The 19,851-nt window shown below is 36.7% G+C and overlaps 1 protein-coding gene and 2 long non-coding RNA genes across 3 annotated transcripts; 2 read left to right on the top strand and 1 right to left on the bottom strand.

Annotated features, from left to right (window-relative positions):
• Positions 1 to 418: 418 nt before the first annotated feature.
• LOC111206986 (probable 2-oxoglutarate-dependent dioxygenase AOP1) lies at positions 419 to 1,801 on the bottom strand. Its single transcript, XM_022704500.2, has 3 exons — positions 1,369 to 1,801; positions 976 to 1,297; positions 419 to 738 (listed from the first exon to the last, which is right to left on the bottom strand). The coding sequence occupies exons 1-3, from the start codon at positions 1,749 to 1,751 to the stop codon at positions 490 to 492; spliced, it is 954 nt and encodes a 317-aa protein (XP_022560221.1). The 5' UTR covers positions 1,752 to 1,801; the 3' UTR covers positions 419 to 489.
• A 45-nt stretch (positions 1,802 to 1,846) lies between these two features.
• On the top strand, positions 1,847 to 4,345 carry LOC125588744. The gene is made up of 2 exons (XR_007324883.1): positions 1,847 to 3,901; positions 3,992 to 4,345. It is a non-coding gene; the product is annotated as an uncharacterized LOC125588744 (long non-coding RNA).
• A 2,694-nt stretch (positions 4,346 to 7,039) lies between these two features.
• Positions 7,040 to 15,836, top strand: LOC106403067. The gene is made up of 3 exons (XR_007324882.1): positions 7,040 to 8,003; positions 8,088 to 8,438; positions 15,646 to 15,836. It is a non-coding gene; the product is annotated as an uncharacterized LOC106403067 (long non-coding RNA).
• The last annotated feature ends 4,015 nt before the right edge of the window (positions 15,837 to 19,851 follow it).

The following is a 19,851-nucleotide window of genomic DNA, read 5'->3' as shown; positions in this document are numbered from 1 at the left end:
GACGGGTTTACTTTGCCTTGTGGAGCCCCGTTAACAAGGAAAGAGTAAGAAACAGATGTCACGCAAACCATAATCCAGGAGATCCACTTCTCATGGAATCCTAGTCTTCGCAAAACCGCTTCTAGAAAAGACCACTCGATCCTATCATATGCCTTACTCATGTCCGTCTTGACGGCCATGGAACACCTCACTTTTGCTTTTGAAGTCCGAAGGTAGTGTAGAATCTCGTGGGTGATGAGAACGTTATCTCCAATGGCCCTCTTGGGAACAAACGCTGACTGGTGTGGAGAGATAATCCGCGGCAAGAGCGGCTGTAGGCGCATAGTAAGTATCTTCGCAATGATTTTATAATGTGTAGTGCACAGAGCTATCGGCCGGAAGTCAGCAACTTTTCTTGGCGCTATAATGGTGCTCGCTCTTAGGTGAAAATATTTTATTGATGTAAAAGGACGTTTTGGAAGCAAGCAAACAAGAGAGGTTTTATTGTTTTTACATTCCACAGTAAGTTTTGAGAGCAGATTGAGATCTTTGTCCAGCTTCTGTGTAGTAAAATTTAAGGAACTCAACATGATCAAAGGGCTTAAAGAGTCGAGGGTGCTCTTCGTCCACGAGCTCATCTGGTGAACTCACGATATGTCCTGCTTTAGGAATTGAGAACAGCCCGAGCGAGTATCTCGTCTCTGTTCCAGTCATCATGACACGGTGATATGGAGAGTGTAATCTACCATTCAGCAATGCCTATGACATACAAAAACATCACTTAGCTGTTATTAGAGCCAGTTCCGAGTATAGCCAAGGAAAACATTGATCTTAGGCTTCCAAAATTTTAAGTTAATATATATGAACATAAATCTCCAAACTGTTTTAATTGTTTTTTACTAAATTGTTTAAAGCTTCTAAAGTTTCAAGATCAGTCATGGTTCAAGCATTGATTCTGTTTTAAAATTAAGGAAGTTAAAAGCAAAGGCTTCTTACATGGAGAGAATCTCCTATCATGACGATGAAAGAGTCTTCTGATGGCTTCACTTTGATCCAGTTCTTGTCTTTGGTCTGCACCTCAAGACCTTCAACATGGTTTTGGTAAAGTATAGTGACAATGTTTTTGTCGGTATGAGCGTTTAGCCCTAGTTTGGTCTCTTCTGTATCAGGTCCTGTGTACTTCATAACTCGAAGGAGGTAGTTCGTTGACTGAAGATGTTCATCGATGTACTTCACGAGTCCAAAACTCTCCATGATCATTCTTCTTATAGTTATGTCTAGCTCTGATAACTTCTTTGAAAACGAATGGATCGTTGCGCTGGTAGTAACGAATTTTTTAATCAAAAACATGTTCATACTAATGGTAATAAAGAATATAAGTTTACTGACCTGAAGCTGTTGTTGCCTTGAGGCCATAACTTTTCAGTAAAGGCTTCAACTTTGTCTACAACATCAGAATCATCAATGCCCATGCTCTCGTACAGTGGAACCATTGGGTATTGACCAACGTATCCATGGAAAGGTTTCTTCGAGACGTTTCTCAATTTTGTCTTTAAAGGTAAGTCGAAAAGCTCTTCCAAGGCCTTGAAAATCGATTTTCGTAACTCGATAGGAACTTTATCGAAAGAAGCCTCGAAACAGCCGTAGTCTTGAAGAGCTTTCTGGACATCAGCTTTGGTTAAGTCCCATTGGGGCTCTCCTGGTTTCAGGTTTTGGTTTGAAAAATCGATGACCGGGAGGTGAAGAGGAAGGAGAGGAGTTTCAGAACCCATTTTCTAAGAGAAAGATGGTTGGATATGGAGTTACTCAAGTGAAATGTAACAAGTTACATATATATATATATTATTGAATTACGCCTCAAGGAATCTAGGTTCTGATGATTCTCCGCACAAGATGTCAAATGTCTCTATGATTATGAAAATGAAGGGGTTGTTTGGCGTGAAGGTTGTTAAGACTTTAATGGCCTTTACAGTTAAAGTTTATATTAAAGCAACCAGACTTCTAAATTTGAGATGTATCACTTTTATAGTTGAGGTTTTATGCAATTTAAAAGCTATTAGTTTAGGTAAATAGGTGAATCAGTTTCAGTATACAATGTAAATATATTCTTATGTTTTTTATCTCCATTTATGAAAACATTGTTTTTACAGCCACAGTTAATTACCAAATCTCTCAAGTTGAGAATACTCTTTCTATCTTTTCATGTGGAGAAAGAATTTTATGACCCTGAAGTCAATTATTCCAGAGGCAATTGAAGACAAAACATCACTATCACATCTGGTATGAACTTTGTTTTAATATATTCTGAAAACACAGAATATTTTCAGGTCATGGATTTGATTTAGAGAATGTTCTCAAGCTATGACACAACTTTATTCTACTAGATAACAATGTAAACACAACTCAAGAGTCAAAACAGAGAGAAGTTTTCTTATTTCATGAGGCTACAGTAAGTCCTGAAACCAGATAGATCTCTCCTTTGATCCCTTGCAGGTGAACTTATAGTATTCTTCAAAATCAAGGTATTCAGCTTATACTCCGAATTGAAGGACTGAAAAAAAAACAATTGTTGTTTATCAAGGTGAGATCGGTCATATTCTATATAGTTTCTTTCTGTGACTAGCTTTGCCTTTTTTTCTTGTTCTGTAATAAATTCGTTTTAATATTTGTATAGTACAGTAGTGTTATTTTTATCGTTCTTACAAGGAGATAGTGTAGTACACATGTTACATGCACGCAACTACGCAAGTGACTAACCAAAAGAAAACTCCATTCATGAAAGTTTAAACAAAGGGCACCTTTCTTTATATATATATATGAATATAATGATTTATATAAGAATATATAATCATTATAGCAATTTCTATAAATTATTTTTCGTTCTTTGATATAGTTTATAAATATAAAAAATGGATTGATCAAATTTCATTACTCTTTCTATAATTTTTACAATTAGTTACCATAAATGATTATTTGTAATTTTATGTAGATTATTTGGCAAGTAATATTAATAGATTATAGACTTACTTTTTATTTTTAGATTTAGTAAAAATAAATAAAATTATTATATAGTAGGATTTTTTTTCACGTCGTCGGCATGCAAAGTTGGGGTTTGCTTAGGGGTGTCAATCGGGCCGGCCCGGCCCGGCCCAAAGTCCGCAAAGCCCATTGTTATTAAAGCCCAGCCCGCAAAAATTATGGGCTTATATTTTAAAGCCCGGCCCGGCCCTAAACGGGCTATAGGGCTTTTCGGGCTTTTTCGGGCTTTTGTTATGTCTTGCCGGCATATACAAATCACTATTTCACACCTAATCGAATAATATAAATATGCACCGTCTTTCAAATGATCGAGAGGGAAAGGAGCACACTTTCTAAAAGCCATATGTTTTTAATGAAATCCAGTTTAAACTAAAACAAATGTGTAACTTAAAAACACCAAATAAGATAATAATAATAGCAAATAGAAATAAAATAAAAGCATTTCAACTATTTTACATAACTAAATAAAGATTAGGGTTTTTACCTATGATTTAAGATAATATTATAAATTAATAATTAAGAAAATTAACTATTTTATATAACTAAATAAATTAAAATATAAAGTTTCGGGTTTTCGGGCCGGCCATAGCCCATACGGGCTTAGGCCCAAAATGTCCAAAGCCCAAATGGGCTTAGCCCGAAAAGCCCATTTTTTTTTGGGCTTATAAAACTAAGCCCAGGCCCGGTAATTTTTAGGGCTGAGCGGGCTCGGGCTGCGGGCTTCGGCCCTAATTGACATGTGTAGGTTTGCTATTACTTACACAGAAGCAGCGGTGGCACTTAACCCTAATTGGCAAATCTCAAAATCCGGAATCGAAGAAGATGATGACGTTGAGGGCACTTGTTGTTAAAGGGACATTAGCGTTCGTTGGATTCAAGGCTGGTATGAATTGGTTCTTCTCTCACTATTACATTTTTTTTTAAGAACAAGCAAGTTTGGTTCAATTCTTTTTTGTTTTGGTCTTCTGTTCAGGAGTCGCCATGTACCCTCCATTGCCGGTAGATGTAGAAACGCCAAACACCATCTTTTTGGGTACGTACCTGAACATGACGAAAGAAAGGATGGAAGCAGCGGAAAGAAATTGGAGAAGAATCTGAAAGAGATGAAGGAACTTCTGTTCTGTCTGAGAGAGTTTGAGCTGTGACTATGTTTCAGCTTTCATAATCTTTTGCTAGTCTATGTATGCTTTCCTCTGAATGTAATAATATTCAACCAAGCTAGGGTTTCTACTCTTTTCCCTCAGAGTATCACAAGAAGGTTCGTTCCTCACTTGTTGATGATGCTTGAATTACTAAGCCAAGCAGGTAAACTGATTCATTCCGGGAACGCTGTTGATCAGTTAACCATTAGCTAGATTTGTAAGCGTGTATATATTAATTTGGCTTTAGAGAGTCAGAAGCTTTCAAGAGAAAAGGAAATGAACATTGATGAGCAATAGAATACAATGCCATGCCCAGGCATTAGGCTGCATACTGGCTTCTCTTTTGGGTCCCACAGGGAAGAAAAGAGAGATCTATGCATAACGAATTGACGATGTGGTCATGGTGGATCAAAGAACAAGGAAAACCACTCAACTTATTCATAAGGCACAGAGTTGTATTTATCGGTTAATAACCAACCCATTCATCACAAATTAAAATAGTTCACACATAATTCATACTCATAAACTTTTGAGCTACATATGATTCAAGGTTTGGTCTGGAAACAAAATACAAGTTGATAGCATCTTCAACTCTGACGTTTCATCTTCACGTCTTTAACAAGCTTCATCATCTGAAACACACACCACGATAATTAAAAACAAAACAAAACAAACAAACAAAAAAGGGGGGAAAATCCAGCAATCTGATCAATTAATATAGCATCTGATCATTACCTCAGCATTCACAGCTTCCTGTTTTACGAGAAGACGTTGGGACACGGTCCCACAAGCCCCTACTGCATCATGAACCCGTTTCCTAATATTTTGCTTATCGCTATAGGCTGCAAGAGTGAGTTTTCGTCCATCAGATCTATATCTATTTTGTTCGAACGAAAATTTGAAAAAAAGTTCAATTCGAATCTACACATACCAGCCCAAACGCCACCGCACGTCGCTGACAAGACTACCGTCATGAAGCAACTCGGTAGCTTCTCACTCACCTCTTCTAACAACAAACGTCTCATGCTCGACAAGATCATCGCCATTATATAGGAACTCAATTTCTTCTTTGCCGCCTCTTTCTAATTTCCGCTCTCCCCTCTCTCTCTATAAAATAGGGGTGTTCAATCCATATATCTGTTCGGTTTCGGTTCGGATTTTTCAGTTTTTCGGTATTTCGGTTAATAAAATACAACTACCATATTAAATCCATATTTAATTCGGTTCGGTTTGGTTTATATATATACTGTCGGTTTTTGGTTTATTTGGTTTTATACCAAAAAACATAATTATTTAGTTTGAGATCGTATTATATGATTTTAGAGTCCTGTTGTCGACGCAGTCATTTAGTAAAAAAATATTATATGTTTAAATAAAAGAACAAAAAAATAAAAAACGCTTCTACCATCTAATAAAATAATCAAATCAAAGCTCGAAATTTTGAAACAAAAAAAACAAAACAAAACAGAAACACCAAAGAAATTTTTTTCTATTCTTCCACATTTAGTGTTCACCAGTCATATTCCTTTGATTGAACATGAAACTCTTTTTGTTTAGAGATAAGAAAAAAGTTACAAAGAATTTCCACTAATTGTTGTCCATCAAATTTATAGTCTTTACTTCAATTTAGTCAATGCTAAAATAAAGCAAAAAAATAAAAAATAAAAGACTAAGAAAATAAGAAGTCTCGGTTGGATGAATTGTTATAGTTCAAGTTTTTTATAAATTGGGGTTTCTTTATTACTGTAAAAAAATGGTAATAGTTATTAACAAAAATTAACTTATATAACAAATAGATTTTCATTCGTTGTTATAAAATATATACATATTTACATGTTTCTACTTTAGATTGGTTTATTCGGTTTAATCGGTTATAAACCAAACCATATCTAAATCCTACAGTTTTTATAAAATCACATACATTCGGTTTGTATGGTATATACCAAAATCAAATCATATTGTCTATTTCGGTTCGGTACGGTTCATTTTTACCCTATTGAACCGTCCTCTATATATATTATATAACCCTAGACCCATGCCCGTCTGAATAATTTAATGGGCCCCGAGATGAGACAAATCTGTAGCATTTTTCTTAAAGCATTTTTTTAAAAAAAAGACCCTAATCCAAACTAAAAATATCTAAAAATTGTAAAGGGACCTCTGCAAATGTGCCTCCAGCATGTGCTGGACATGCCTAGACCCTTTCAATCCCGGTTTGGTTCAATCAGGTTAATTTATAAAACCTTTACAAATTAATATTATTGAGATTTTAAATGGGTTACTTTATTATTTTAACCTAAACAATCAAAACCTTTCATAATCTAGGAACTCAATATTCCCAAATTATTTGAGCAAAATGTTATCTTTGAGTTTTCTTGTACCTCTTGGCAAGGGAAGCCATGCTAAAGTGCTAAACCCGCGTGGTTTCCCAATGCTCGGACACTAATTTTGATATTGGCACTTCCTTTCAAAAATGGAGTTTGAACCATGTTGCAGCGGAGGAAAACTCTATCGCTGAAGACATTTCCCGGAGTGTCACAAGAGACAAGCGCTATCAATCCTATATAGCGCAGGGGAGGCCATCATGGTTAACCAACCTGTTTCTTGTTGAAGCTCAGGGTTGAGGATGATTTGAACAACTTGGCTGGTACGTTTACTGGGAGCTTCAGGAATGGTGGTGTCTACTCAGATCATTTGTTTCTATCTGTCTTTTTTTCTCCTCTTCCTTTGTCTATTTCTCTATTTTTCGTCTGCAAGTTTTGTTGTTCCTGTTTTCATTACGGGGATATCTGAACGAGGAGGCTCTTTATATTATGTAACCGGTCCATTTTTTTTTTTTTTTTTTTTTTTTTGATAACTCGTATCTCGGCAGCCACATTCCCAACTATCCCCAAAAGGGGTCCAGCGCCCCAACAGAAGGGATGTTAAATCCGTTGTACCCAAAGCTCGAACCCGGGTAAATCCGTTGTACCCAAGGCTCGAACCCGGGTGGCGGGCAGTACAACTGTACTTCCTTTACCACCAAGCTACGAACGCTTGGTTAAAATTGTATAGGTTAAATTTTTTATAGTGACTGGGCTCACCCCGAAGGGCCACCTCGCCATAAATCCCCGTAGAGATTTTTTAGGTAACCCAGTACCACCCCGCTGTCCCCGAGTATCGAACTGACGAACTCGGGTAGTCGTGTGTGAGAAACATTCAGTACTGCCGCTAAGCCACGTGGTGGTGGTCCATATTGAATTGTGGATATTAAAAACGATTTCCAAAACGATAAGAGTTGTTCTTGATCAACTTGATTAACGATTGGGAGACCGAGTGAATCACAATTGATTCAATTCCACGGTTGAGGGCGAAGATCATGGCATGTCGAACAGCCAAAGCTTCGGCCATTAGGGGCGATGAGACAAATGTCTCCGTCGCTGAGTGTTGTGTCGATGAAATCAGATCATCAATGACCCAACCAAATCCTGCACAGCTAGTAGAAGGATTCCAGGCAGCGTCTGTGAAGACAGAGGAATGGGCTTGACGATGAGGATTTGGTTCGATGTTGATCATCGGAGTACGGGGGAGAGCAATTTTGATCTGATCCTGGGCGAGTGTCCTGTCCATTCTCTAGCGTCTGAGAGGGCTTTTGTTTTGTCAGGGTTTCCTTCTGGTGTTGGAAGATGAGTTGATTTCTCGAGAGCCAGATGGACCAGACAATCCAAGTTGAGATCGTTCCTGCCGCTAGGCCCACCGGTGGGAGAGATGGGATCAAGTCCTGCAAGTGTAGTCTCAACCAGATTTGCGTGAAAAGGAGAAGTAAAGGGTGCGAGATTCCAAACTCTTGTAGCGTATGAACAGGTAAACAGCGCATGCGTTCCTCTCTGCATCTCGGGCATTGGTTAGGGAGTGGAATTTGTCTGATTGCAAATTCTTCTCCTACAGGTAGTGCGTAAGATCTTTAGTTTTTGGGAGACCTTGAGATTCCAGACGTTCGCAAGCCAGTCAATCGAGGCGTCTGGAGCCATTGGAGGTATCAGGGGCTGCTCTTCCGTCATGGTGAGGTAACCAGAGCGTGTTGAGTAAATTCCCGAAGGTTTTAACGACTTTTCCATTTGTTCTTTTTGTAGAATGAGTTATATAATTTGTTAAGACAGCATTGTTTCTACAGCCACAGTTGTTACCAAATCTCTCAAGTTAATTCGTTCGATCTTTCCATCTGGAGAAAGAATATTTTGACTATGAAGGCAATTATTCCAGCGGCAGTTGAAGACAAAACATCACTATCAATTTCTGGTATTAGCTTTGTTTTATTCTGAAAACACATGCACTTGATTTCTATGTCGTCTCGTTTTGTTTAGTCTCTTGTTTTACACAGAATCTTTTCAGCTCATGAGAATGTTCTCAAGCTATGACACATCTTTCTTCTACTAGATAACATATAGAAAGAACTCATGAGTCAAAACAGAAAGAAGTTTTCATTATTTCATGAGGCCACAGTAAGTCTTAAGACCAGATAGATCTCTCCGTCAGGATCCCTCGCATGTGAACTTATATTATTCTTCATATTCTTTACATTTTTTTTTGTTCTGAGAACACCCAGAGCCGTGCACACACTTATAACTAACAGAAACGGCTTAAAATAAAATACATCAACATTTTAAAATATGATAATAAAATACTATTGTTATATAGCAAAAAAAAAAATCAACAAACAAATATTGATTGTAAAAGTCTTTTTTTTTTTTGATAATATAATTATTGTTTTTCTACAAAACTGATGACCAAGTTTTTAAGTGTTTGTGAAACGTTTTCGTTATGCCAAAAAAAATGTTTGTGAAACGTTTTTGCAGTTCATAAAATAACCAATATTACTCAATCAGAGAGAGAAAGTAGATCTAAGATTGGATCCGGCGAGCGGTCGGCGCGTGAGCGTGCGTGCCGTCGCCGGAGCCCCTCGAGCAACCGTAAAGATGTTGGCTTTTCGCTTCTCTTTCGTCTCCTCTGTCTTCCGCCTTGCCTGAGCTCTCGTTCAGGTCCCATACGCGGCTGCTTCTGGAGTAAAGGCGCGGTCGTGTGGAGGTTAGGCGCGGTGAAGCTAGTCGTTTTGCCAGTTGAGGTTTCGTTTCCGGGAGGTGGAGGCTCCTACAGCTCCGTCGCCGCCGGCCCTTGTCTCCGGGAGGTTGAGGCTTTTTCAGTTCCGCCGTCGTCGGTTTTGTCTCCGGAGGGTGAAGGCTCTCTCAGTCTTGCGTCGCCGGTTTTAAGTGTTTCAGTTCGTTGGATCGGTTTTGGATCCCGCTTGTGGCTTGTGTGTGGTTCTGGGTTCGTGGTTCCAAGTGGTTCACGGATTTGTTCAGTCGGATGAGCTCTCGATTGGATCGATGAAGCTCTCCAAAGTGAAGACAAAGCGTGGAAGTGTAGAGATGGTTTTGATGGAGGCTCTCCGGTAATCTGAGCTCAAGGTTTGCGGTGGTGTAGCTCCGGCGACGTCTCGAGGCGGTGACAGTTAAGTTGAGGCGGAAGCGACGCGTGTCGTCCTGATGGTGTTTTATCCTTACACGTGTCCGTCCTCCTTGACGCGTGGGCCTACCGAAGTCGTCCGGATTCTTTTGTTTTGGGCCGTAGGCCCTTTAACTTATCATATTTGCCCCGTAGGGTTTTGAGTTTCTTGATGTTTGTTTTGTTGGGCCTCGGGCCGTGTAGTTGGGCTTGATCCCGTTTTATTAATATTAAAAAACTTGGAGAAAAAAAAAATCTTACTTTTAATATTAACAATTTTTATTATTTATTTTATCTAATCACTTTACTATTAAAACTAATAAAATATACTAAAATCTTTGTCCGCGGAATGGGTTTAGTATGTATTATGGGTTTCAGATGTTTTGTTTGTTTACATATGGCTTAGTTTTGTTTTATCTTATATATTGGGTTATCATGAAACAAATTATTAATCATAAGTAAAGTTCATTTGGTTGTGACAGAAAGAACCATGTATTACATGTGCCAAATCTGAGAACACATCACATCACTATTCTAACATAGTAGGTATTCACAGATTTATATTTTTGTTTGAAATCAGTGTGCTTTCACTTTGTATTTACAATTGAGTTCTAGATTTTGGTTTGACATTCTTTTTACGATTATAAAATTTGAGTTTTTGGTTTGAATGAGAGCATTGTATTCTCCAAAAAATAAGAAATATGGTGAATATCAATATTCTGCTATTGTTTAAAAAAAATGGTCTAGGTAATCAAAAACAATATAAGAAGAAGTTCAAGTCATTTGGATAACAGGAGATGATGTGTGGACCCATAAGAAAGAAATAGCCTGAAATTGTAAAATATTGAGTTAGTTAATTTAATTATAAGTATAAACTAAGCCATGGTTATTTATATAAGAAGATATTTACATGGCATAGCTGGGTATAAACTCCTTGTAAGCTCTTCTTCATTTGATTGTACCATCGTTTGGCTGATATGCTGGGGACTATAAATCTGTGAAAATAATAATTGTTCAAATGAGCTTTGGAAATTGATGGATATGAAGAATTATATATTAATAAAATTACCGTTGTGGGGATGAAGGTCTTTGAAGATTTCTTTGTATACTATGTTTTTTACCCTCAGCTGGTGCGAATCTTCGTATTTGATGATCGTTAGTCCTGCTTTGCTTGTGACACGTGATATAGCCACATAAAGTTGACCACGAGCGAAGACTGGTTTAGGCAGATATAAGATGACCTGTTTTAAACTCTTGGCTTGACTTTTATTGATTGTCATTGCATAGCACAGTCTGATAGGGAATTGTCGCCGTCGTAATGTGAACGGTAGCTTTGTTTCTTCATGCAAAAGAACAATTCTTGGTATTAAGACCTCTTTCCCAATATGTGAGCCAGTGACAATTTCCGCCTTCAGAACGCGGTCGCCTATGCGGGTTAAGATCATACGGGTACCATTGCATAATCCTTTTTTTATTTATGTTTCGTAGAAGCATAACCGGGGCACCAACTTTCAGAGTGAGCTTGTGCGAGGGTAATCCTGAGAATTCCAATGAATTGAGATACTCGATAGAGTATAATGTTTCATTATGTTTGGATCGAGTGTCCGATATCTCAAAGCTATTGGAGCTAAAATAAACTCTTGAAACCCCGTCGGTTTGCGAGATGGTATAGGTGTTGATTTCATCGACGGTTTCATTACGGGGTGTGAGTATAGCCTTATCAGTGTAGGATGTCTGCGGATTAGTCATCTTGCTGATGTCTCCATATGCGGCATCCACAACTTCTATTAGTAAATCATCACCACTCACACGAATCAACGATTTATCAACTACAATCATCTGTTCATGGTAGTTGTCACACTCATACCCCGATTCTAGGTGTGTATGACCTTCCCCGACCTGCATAAGCCAATTGGAGAACTCCTTTTCTTCCTGATTGACTCGCATATTTATTTTTAAAGAGAATTTGTGACAGCTACCCCATAGGTATGAGTGACTTATCGATGCCAAGACAGTATCAGCTCTGTTGCCTTGTGGAATCACAGGTAGAATCTGTCTGATATCACCCCCTAACAAAACTGTCTTACCGCCAAAAGTCTGCTCCTTTGTAGAAGGGGTTTTTTTGACATTATGTCTCCAACGTCTTGTTCAGTGCCTCAAAAGCATGCTTATGCGTCATAGGTGCTTCGTCCCAAATTATAAGATCTGTTTTCTCGATTAGCTCAACCAGCATTGTTCCAGGTTTGATGTTGCAGAGCTTATCTTCACTGAGCTTTAAAGGGATATTGAAGCATGAATGTGTGGTTCTACCGTTAGGTAGCAATAGTGCGGCTATTCCTGAAGAGACAACTGGCAAAACTATCTGTTTCCTTGAACGAATCCTTGATATAATGGTTTGGTATAGGAATGTTTTCCCTGTGCCTCCTGCGCCATATACAAAGAATAGCTTTCCATCCTTTTTATCAACAGAGTCTAAGACCGCTTCGTAAATCGCACGTTGATCAGGATTAAGTTTGTTGAATTGCGTGTCATGTCATAGAGTTTCCTCAGCAACATCGTAATCCAGTTCTTGGTTCCACAAACTGTTTCCCAGTTCTCTTAGCAAAACATGTTTGATCTTTGGCATCTCTTTAATATCACCTAGTGAGCGCTCATGCAGGTGCATCAACTTTTCCACCTCAATTAACGTGTATTGCTCAAGAGTATCATCATCCAGCTCCAGATTTGCATGATTTAAGATTCTCTGCCTCTTGTAGAGTATGTCCTCACTCATCGATCTCCACGAGTTTTCCCATAGGTTTTTAGGGCTCGAAACGAAACAATTATTTAGAAACCTGACAAACATTTCGCGGAGCTGGTATGGGGTAGCCCATAAATCACCCTCTGACATACTCTCGAGCCACTCGGCATCGTTGTCCAAATATCCGCGTGTGTAGCAAACTGATTTGAAGTCAGGATATTTCACATCGTTGTATGTTTTGAGCTCGTCGTAGCTTCTACGACCCTTTATCTTATTTATGAGGATCCTTAGATTGTAACGATCACCTGCTGATGGATGAACAGCTACAATTCTTCCTATGGCTCTGCCTCTCTTACGCTCAGACCAGACTTTAGTATTATTGTTCCATGCGAAATGTTCTGGTATTTGCACATACGTTAATGTTCGTGCGAACTCCGACCTTCTGCATAAAACCATCCATTCAGTGAACATTGTTTTCTCAATACCTGGCTTGCGGATTACACGGCCGAGGTTATCAGTTTCTTTAACTGATATATTATGTTCGCCTTCTAAGTGAATGATAAGCTTCTCAACTGATGGTTTTCTCTTGTGTATGTAGAATGCAGAAGTCCGCCACATAGACTCCCAAGCTGATAGATATCGAGCATCTATGTATTCTTGGATCTCATTTCGGTGTTTGATGACCTTCTCTTTCGATCCGCCAGAGGCTGTTGTGTCAGATGTACTGGCCGTATTTCCTTTCTCAATGACAGTTGTTGCTCTGTCAACACCCTTGGTAATGTATTTGAATAAGTACTTGACCGCACTTGTACGATTACACCATTCAACATTAATATGAGCCTCGTACTTCTTCAGGAGATCAATGTTATGAGGTACGACAAAAATGTTGTCCAGGATTGCTCAATTCTTTACCACAGTCGCATTTTCGTTCTGGCGCCGACGATACAATATATATCCCGACTTGTCAACCAAAATGTTGTCATTATACGGCCGAGGAAACTTTTTCGTGCACACATTTTTATCCATACATGGTGACTTCGGATTCATGACACCACATGGACCATGGATCATGTGTTTTGTGACTAAAGCATAAGCCTCTGGATCCTTTTCTTTGTCTGGGAGCTCGGCTGATATGATCGCATCTACTTCATCCGCGCTTGGCGTTCTGGAAGAGTTTCCAAACCACAATAATATATGTGCATGGGGGAGACCTCTTTTTTCAAACTCTATCCGGTGAACTGCTGATGTATATGGTTTGAAGAAAGTTCCTTTTTTGAAATCCTTGAGCAGCTGATCCAACTTCATTTTAAAGACTGACATTCAATGTCTGGTCTATCATTAGGAGATTCTCCACCATATCTGGTAAGATGCTCTTTAATCTCACTCCAGTTAGGATTGGCAGTAATTGTGACAAACAAATCTGGATTACCATATTCTCTTCAAATAGCCATTGCGTCATGGTATTTCTCAACTAAGTACCGAGGGCCACCGGTGAAACTTGGTGGAAGTATAAACCTTTGACCAATAATTTTGGCATCGGTATCGCCTCTGGATACAACATCAAGACATTATTGTAGAGTTCTGCCCTCAGGACATCCTGGTTGTTCCTCGCCCACCTTAACCGATCCTTCTCGATTGCCGAATAAATGTCAACTATATATTGATGGAGTAGACGACCGCTCTTTATTAAAGTCATTCCTTGGTTAAAACGTGTCTGAATTTGAGCTGCATAGAATTCGCGTATGGTTAGGAATTGCCTTGTTCTGGAAGTTCCTGTCTGAAGATGTAGTGGGATCTCGGGATGGAAACCATACTCACCATATGGAAACAAAAGAGGGTATTGGAGGCTCATGTATGAAGGGTGATCATCACGTAGCTGCTGCAAAGTGTCAGTTTGGAATTGGACCACTATATCTCGTTCTCCGATTGTTGATGACATATCCCCTACGATAAGACCTGCCACCTCACTCGTACCCGGAAGATCGTATTCTTTCCCTTTCCCCTTATCTGTGACCAATTTAACAGCAAATTCTTCCCCAACAGTTTCGTAGTGGTCACGCGCTCGTCGGAAATACTTAGCCAAACAGTTATTCTCATCAATCATCTCGATAAGCCGCTCTAATGTTGTCTCATCAAGACTACCTTCTGTTGAAGTTTGACCCATCGCATTTAACCGATTTTTGACTTCGTTCTGTGTATCAAATATATACAGCTGGAGATATTCTGGGAGACGACCTTGCCGCGGTATAAGCGAGCCAATTCTATGGTGGGCACATGCACCACACTATAATCCATTTTCATACCAATGGATGTGAAAGAGAGGACAGAATTATAGACTCGAATAGTATCTCGAAACTTCTTGGACTGAAGAAGTTCTTCTAACAGGGCTGGAGGTTGTCTAATTGGTGAAATCTTGATTTTGCCATGATTACAGCAAATTGTGAATGTTGGTTCACTGGTTCTGGGGTCTGTACCGGTGCTTTCTGAAATCCACATAAGCGCACCACGTTTTGTGCATGCTACAATTGGGTTCTCTTCGTGTTTTGATGTCGAACCTTTATCTGAATAAACAATTGTATTTAATTATTACTTCTAATGGATTTAATATATGTAATAATTTTTATAGTTTTCAGATCGTTGACACTTGTTGCTACTTGTATATATATATATTTCATTCCCATAAAGTTTAAATAGAAGAAATTTTGTAGTTTGACGTTTTATATACTTTTTAACAAATGTAGCAAACATTAGTTTTGTAGTGTTGATGTTTATTTTTATCAAAATACATATATGGATGAAAAAACATTAGAGGCTAATGAATATTCTATTTGTTCCACGAAAATAAAATTTTTAGTATTTTCACATATAGTAAGAAAACAAATTAAACTACCATGATAAATGTATTGTTTTCTGTAATTTCCAATTTTCAATAATTTTTAACCAATAATAATTAATTAAAGCCAATTAATTTTTTCGAAATTTACAACTTTTTATAGAAAACACAAAAATACATTCTAATGGATTTAATATATGTAATAATTTTGTCATAGTTTTCTGATCATTGACACTTGTTGATACTTGCATATATATATTTTTCACTCCCATAAAGTTTAAATAGTATGCACCTTTCTTTGTTGCTCGAGTGCGACAAAGCCAAGAGATCGTGGCTCAGCATTCAAATCTTTGTATATACAATGAATATTAGAACTATAAATGTATTAATCATAATTGGATTTCTTAGATATGATGTTTACCTTGTGACAGTGCCGAAGATCGCTTTGACAGCAAGATGGCCTTTCTCATATTACGTGCGTTCTTTTGCTTGACTATCAAGGTCAAACAAATATTAGTTTAAGAGGATATGATGTAAGAGATAGACATATAAGTATTGTTTCTTACTATAAGTATCGCAACCATCACAGCCGCCTGTTCAATAAAAATTTAAAATCAGCTGATTTATGTATAAATATAAACAAAGCCTAGTATTATAAATCGTTCGAACTTACAGCAAAAAAATTTGGTTTGAATGTTGGCCGATCATTAACCAGATGAACTGGAAATATACATGATTTAATCATTATCAGGAAAACATTGAAAAAGATCCGAGAATAATAACACACAAAATATATAAATTTGAAAAAATCCGAGAATAATAAAACACCTTTCGGTTTAGTAAGGGATCCACGTGGACGGCCACGTTTCCTTTTATGCGTATGATCGCCTGAAGGATTTACAAATATGTTACTATCAACAACTATCTATTTTTTTTTATGTAAACTATTACATAGTTGGAGATATGTATATTAATTTTAGTAAGAAGTATAGTACTGTAGAACCATTATATATATTATACTCGCTAAATTAATAATTTATATAAAAAATAAATTTTGATAGGCCCATTTTTCCTGGTCAAATTATGATATAAATCGATAAATTTTAAAATAACAAACTTCTAGAAATTATATGTAAATATGTTATCACAATAAAATTTATGCTTTATGCAATATATAATTATCATTTTTATTTGTATGTGAATTTTATAAAATTACTTATTTGGGATTGGTCTGGGTCTGTTCGGGTTTGGCTTTATGGAGCTAAAGATTACAGACCCATTCGGGTAATTCTAAATCTTGGTTCGTGTTCAGTTCAAATCCTTACGGTTTTGCTTCGGATTTCAATAACCCCAGTTAAATTATTTTAAAATTTTAATAATCATTATATACTTTAAATTTTATTAAAATATATTAAAAATAATATATTACATGTAAATTTTGAATAACATATGTCAAAATATATAAACTGGTTTGATTTGAATATTTGGATAGAAAATCAATAGATATTTCAAATATTTTGGTGTTTTGAATATATTTTATCTATTTAGACTGTTAATTTTGGCTATTTATATAAAATTTTCAAGTAACAATTTAGACAGTTAATTTTGGCTATTTATATAAAATTTTAGGTATATAAACCTATTTCCGATATGATCGGGTACCAGAAATATTTTGGTTTGTGCCAGATTCGGTTTGGGTTCTTTAGATACCAAGATCTTAACCCCGGATGGAAGCTTAATATATTTTGGTCTAGAATTGGTACTACTTTTTCAGATCGAATACGGTTTGAGTTGTCGAATCCAGAGTTTTTTCCAGCCGTTATTATATACATCAAATACCATAAAAAATGCTTTTATGTTAAATTTAAAAATAACAAGTATTATTTTTATACCAAAATTGAGTATATTATTGTAAATTTTTTATTTTTTTGTATAATAAGAAATGCACGCAGAAAATCATGTGTCCGTAAATGAGGGTTCCAACAACGATTTTGCGTTTGACCAACTTTTTATCTATGATATTCTTTATGTTGTTAAGGTTTTACATTATCTGAAACGTTAAGACAAAATATAAATAATTAAACTGTTAGTAACTAAACTAATAATATATACACATCAAAATTTATATAGCATTATTTTATTTATTATATGTAGCTGTTGTAATGAGGCTTGCGATTCCAATTATATCATCTTTCTATGAAATGGATTATAATATATTGTAATAACTTTGATTTAGTTTAATCAAGCCGCAATTATATCTAACAAACATTAACAAATCTTCTTGAAATATTTTGAAATCTTATTTTGAAAACAGACTTTGCAAATTTGGTTATTTTATATACCAGGAATATACTTAGCAATTAAAAATTTATAATGTTTTAATGATTTTGAAAATTGCATTGATTATATTAAGAAAATTCGAATTCTGTGATTATTCTAAATGAAATATAAAGAGATATTAATTTCTATGTTATTATTAAACTAAACAATCTATTAGAAGTTATTATGGTAACACTATTGAATCGCAAAAACATAAAAATTTCTATAGATATATGATCGAGATGACATACTAAACATCTATATTCTTATTGAACATGGCATGAAAGTTCTAAATGATCATAGATTGGTCGTAGAACTAACTTATATTATGGTATGTTTCCGATTGGATAGGGTTTTATGTTAATCAAAATTTATCTGAGAACAACCCAAAATAAATGTATCCCGTCGTTTATGCATAGTCGGACGCAAAGCTAATATACTCACCCGCAGATTGAATGAGTTGGTCGGAGGGTGGAGTAGTCATCACGATTAAGCTTACACAGTCGTCGGAGCTGGCCTACGAAATGGTCGAGGACGTTCCTGCGTATATGCGTGAAGAATAAGCGGCTCCGGCGGAAGTAAGTTTTGATATTATTTTCGTTCTTTGCTAGGGTATAAAAGATTGTTAATGTTTATACAATGGTTTATACTTCTTTCCTTTTCAGATTCAGAATTTTCTGTAATTAGGAGATTTGTTAATGATTTTGCATTCAAATAATAATTATGTGAATTGATAAGATTGTGTACGTTTTCATCTCCTTGCGAGATTGTTGTAACGTAGTCAACGTATTTATACAATTAAATGTCTATAGGATTATGTATTCATTAGTCTCTTCCTTTAACGTATTTAAAGCTTGGAGTATTATGGGTTGTTCATGGTGCGTTTATATTTTTTTTCTTCTGTTGTAATTGAAGTGATTGTGTCTGTTGTCATTGTGTGCTTGGCAAGTAATTGATTGCTGGGGGATGGCTGAGATAGATCAGCTGTGTAATGAAAATTGCTCTTGTTAGTTAATTTCCGATTATAAGCTATAAGGTAACATATGGTTCCACTCAGTATTATAATTTAGTTATAAATTGGTCATATTTATGTATTGTTCAGGAAATGCTTTAATAGATATGAATTTTATATATAAATTTTTTATATGTGTATCTTATTTAATAATAAAACATTTGTTGGTTGGATTGCTGCGTCAACATTAGTGAATCAAAACATACCAAGCAAATATAACAGACAAAGGAAATACAACATACCAAGCAAAAAAAATGTTGTGCTGAAGCAAATCAAACATAGAGAATCAAATTATCCATACCAAGCAAAATAGCATACTGAAGCAAATAAAACATTACGAAGCAGTGGTGATACAAATATCACAACATTAGGAATATTAGGTAGATGTGTTAGCGTCAACCCTCACGACCACAACCATTTCCTCGTTTTGGCTGTTGCTGAATTGAGTCGTACGCACCAATTGCTCTCAAATAATGCAAGTAGTCTGGGTCGATGTGTTCACGACCCTGATCCTTTCCTCGTTCTGACTGCGGTTGAGATGAGTCGTACGCACCTATTGCTTTCAATTAACGCAAGTAGTCTGGGTCGATGTGTTCTTCTGGTTCCTCAATGCGTGTCAATTGGTAGCGTTTGAGCTCGGCTTTGCTTAGCTTGTATACATTAGTTACTCCCGAGGTTGAGCTTCCTTGAGTGCTTATTGATGTAGCTGGCTGAGCTGTGCTAACCGCTAATTGATCTGGCGGTTGTTGTGGCTGGTTGAGCTGTGTTGACTGCTTCTTTGATTCCATCAGAGTTGGTAGCTGTGAAAGTTAACCAAATATAGATCTTTAGAATAAAGATAAAAACGTATTAAGAACATGCAATCCTAGCTAATTGACAAACCTATCTGATGAGGTAATTAGGGAAGACTAAACTGATAAATCTACGAGAGCTAGATCTTTGTTTATATCTACAAATTGAAACTATTGGTTATCTTTGAAAAAGGTAATGCTTCAAATCTTAGTGGATATATGAGTCTTGAGGTGTATTAGAAAGATCAGAGAGATGGAAGAAAAAGATCAATTGTCTAGATGTCGATTACCTGCTTAAGATAATGCTCTAATCTAACTCGTGTTGATTGGAACAGAATTAGGATAGGATTGTGGTGGCTTGATATGGATTACGACATATGAGAGAGACTTGTGGTGGGTTGAGGTAAGAGATGAATGGATTAGCATAGTGGAATCTATAGGATGACTCCATATATCAAGAAGATGTGGTGTTACTTCCAATGGGTTCGACCAATGGGAGCCAATGGTGAGGATAA

The sequence above is a fragment of the Brassica napus genome, chromosome C6, assembly GCF_020379485.1.
Source record: "Brassica napus cultivar Da-Ae chromosome C6, Da-Ae, whole genome shotgun sequence".
NCBI lineage: Eukaryota > Viridiplantae > Streptophyta > Magnoliopsida > Brassicales > Brassicaceae > Brassica > Brassica napus.
This window is presented reverse-complemented; position numbering and strand designations above follow the sequence as displayed.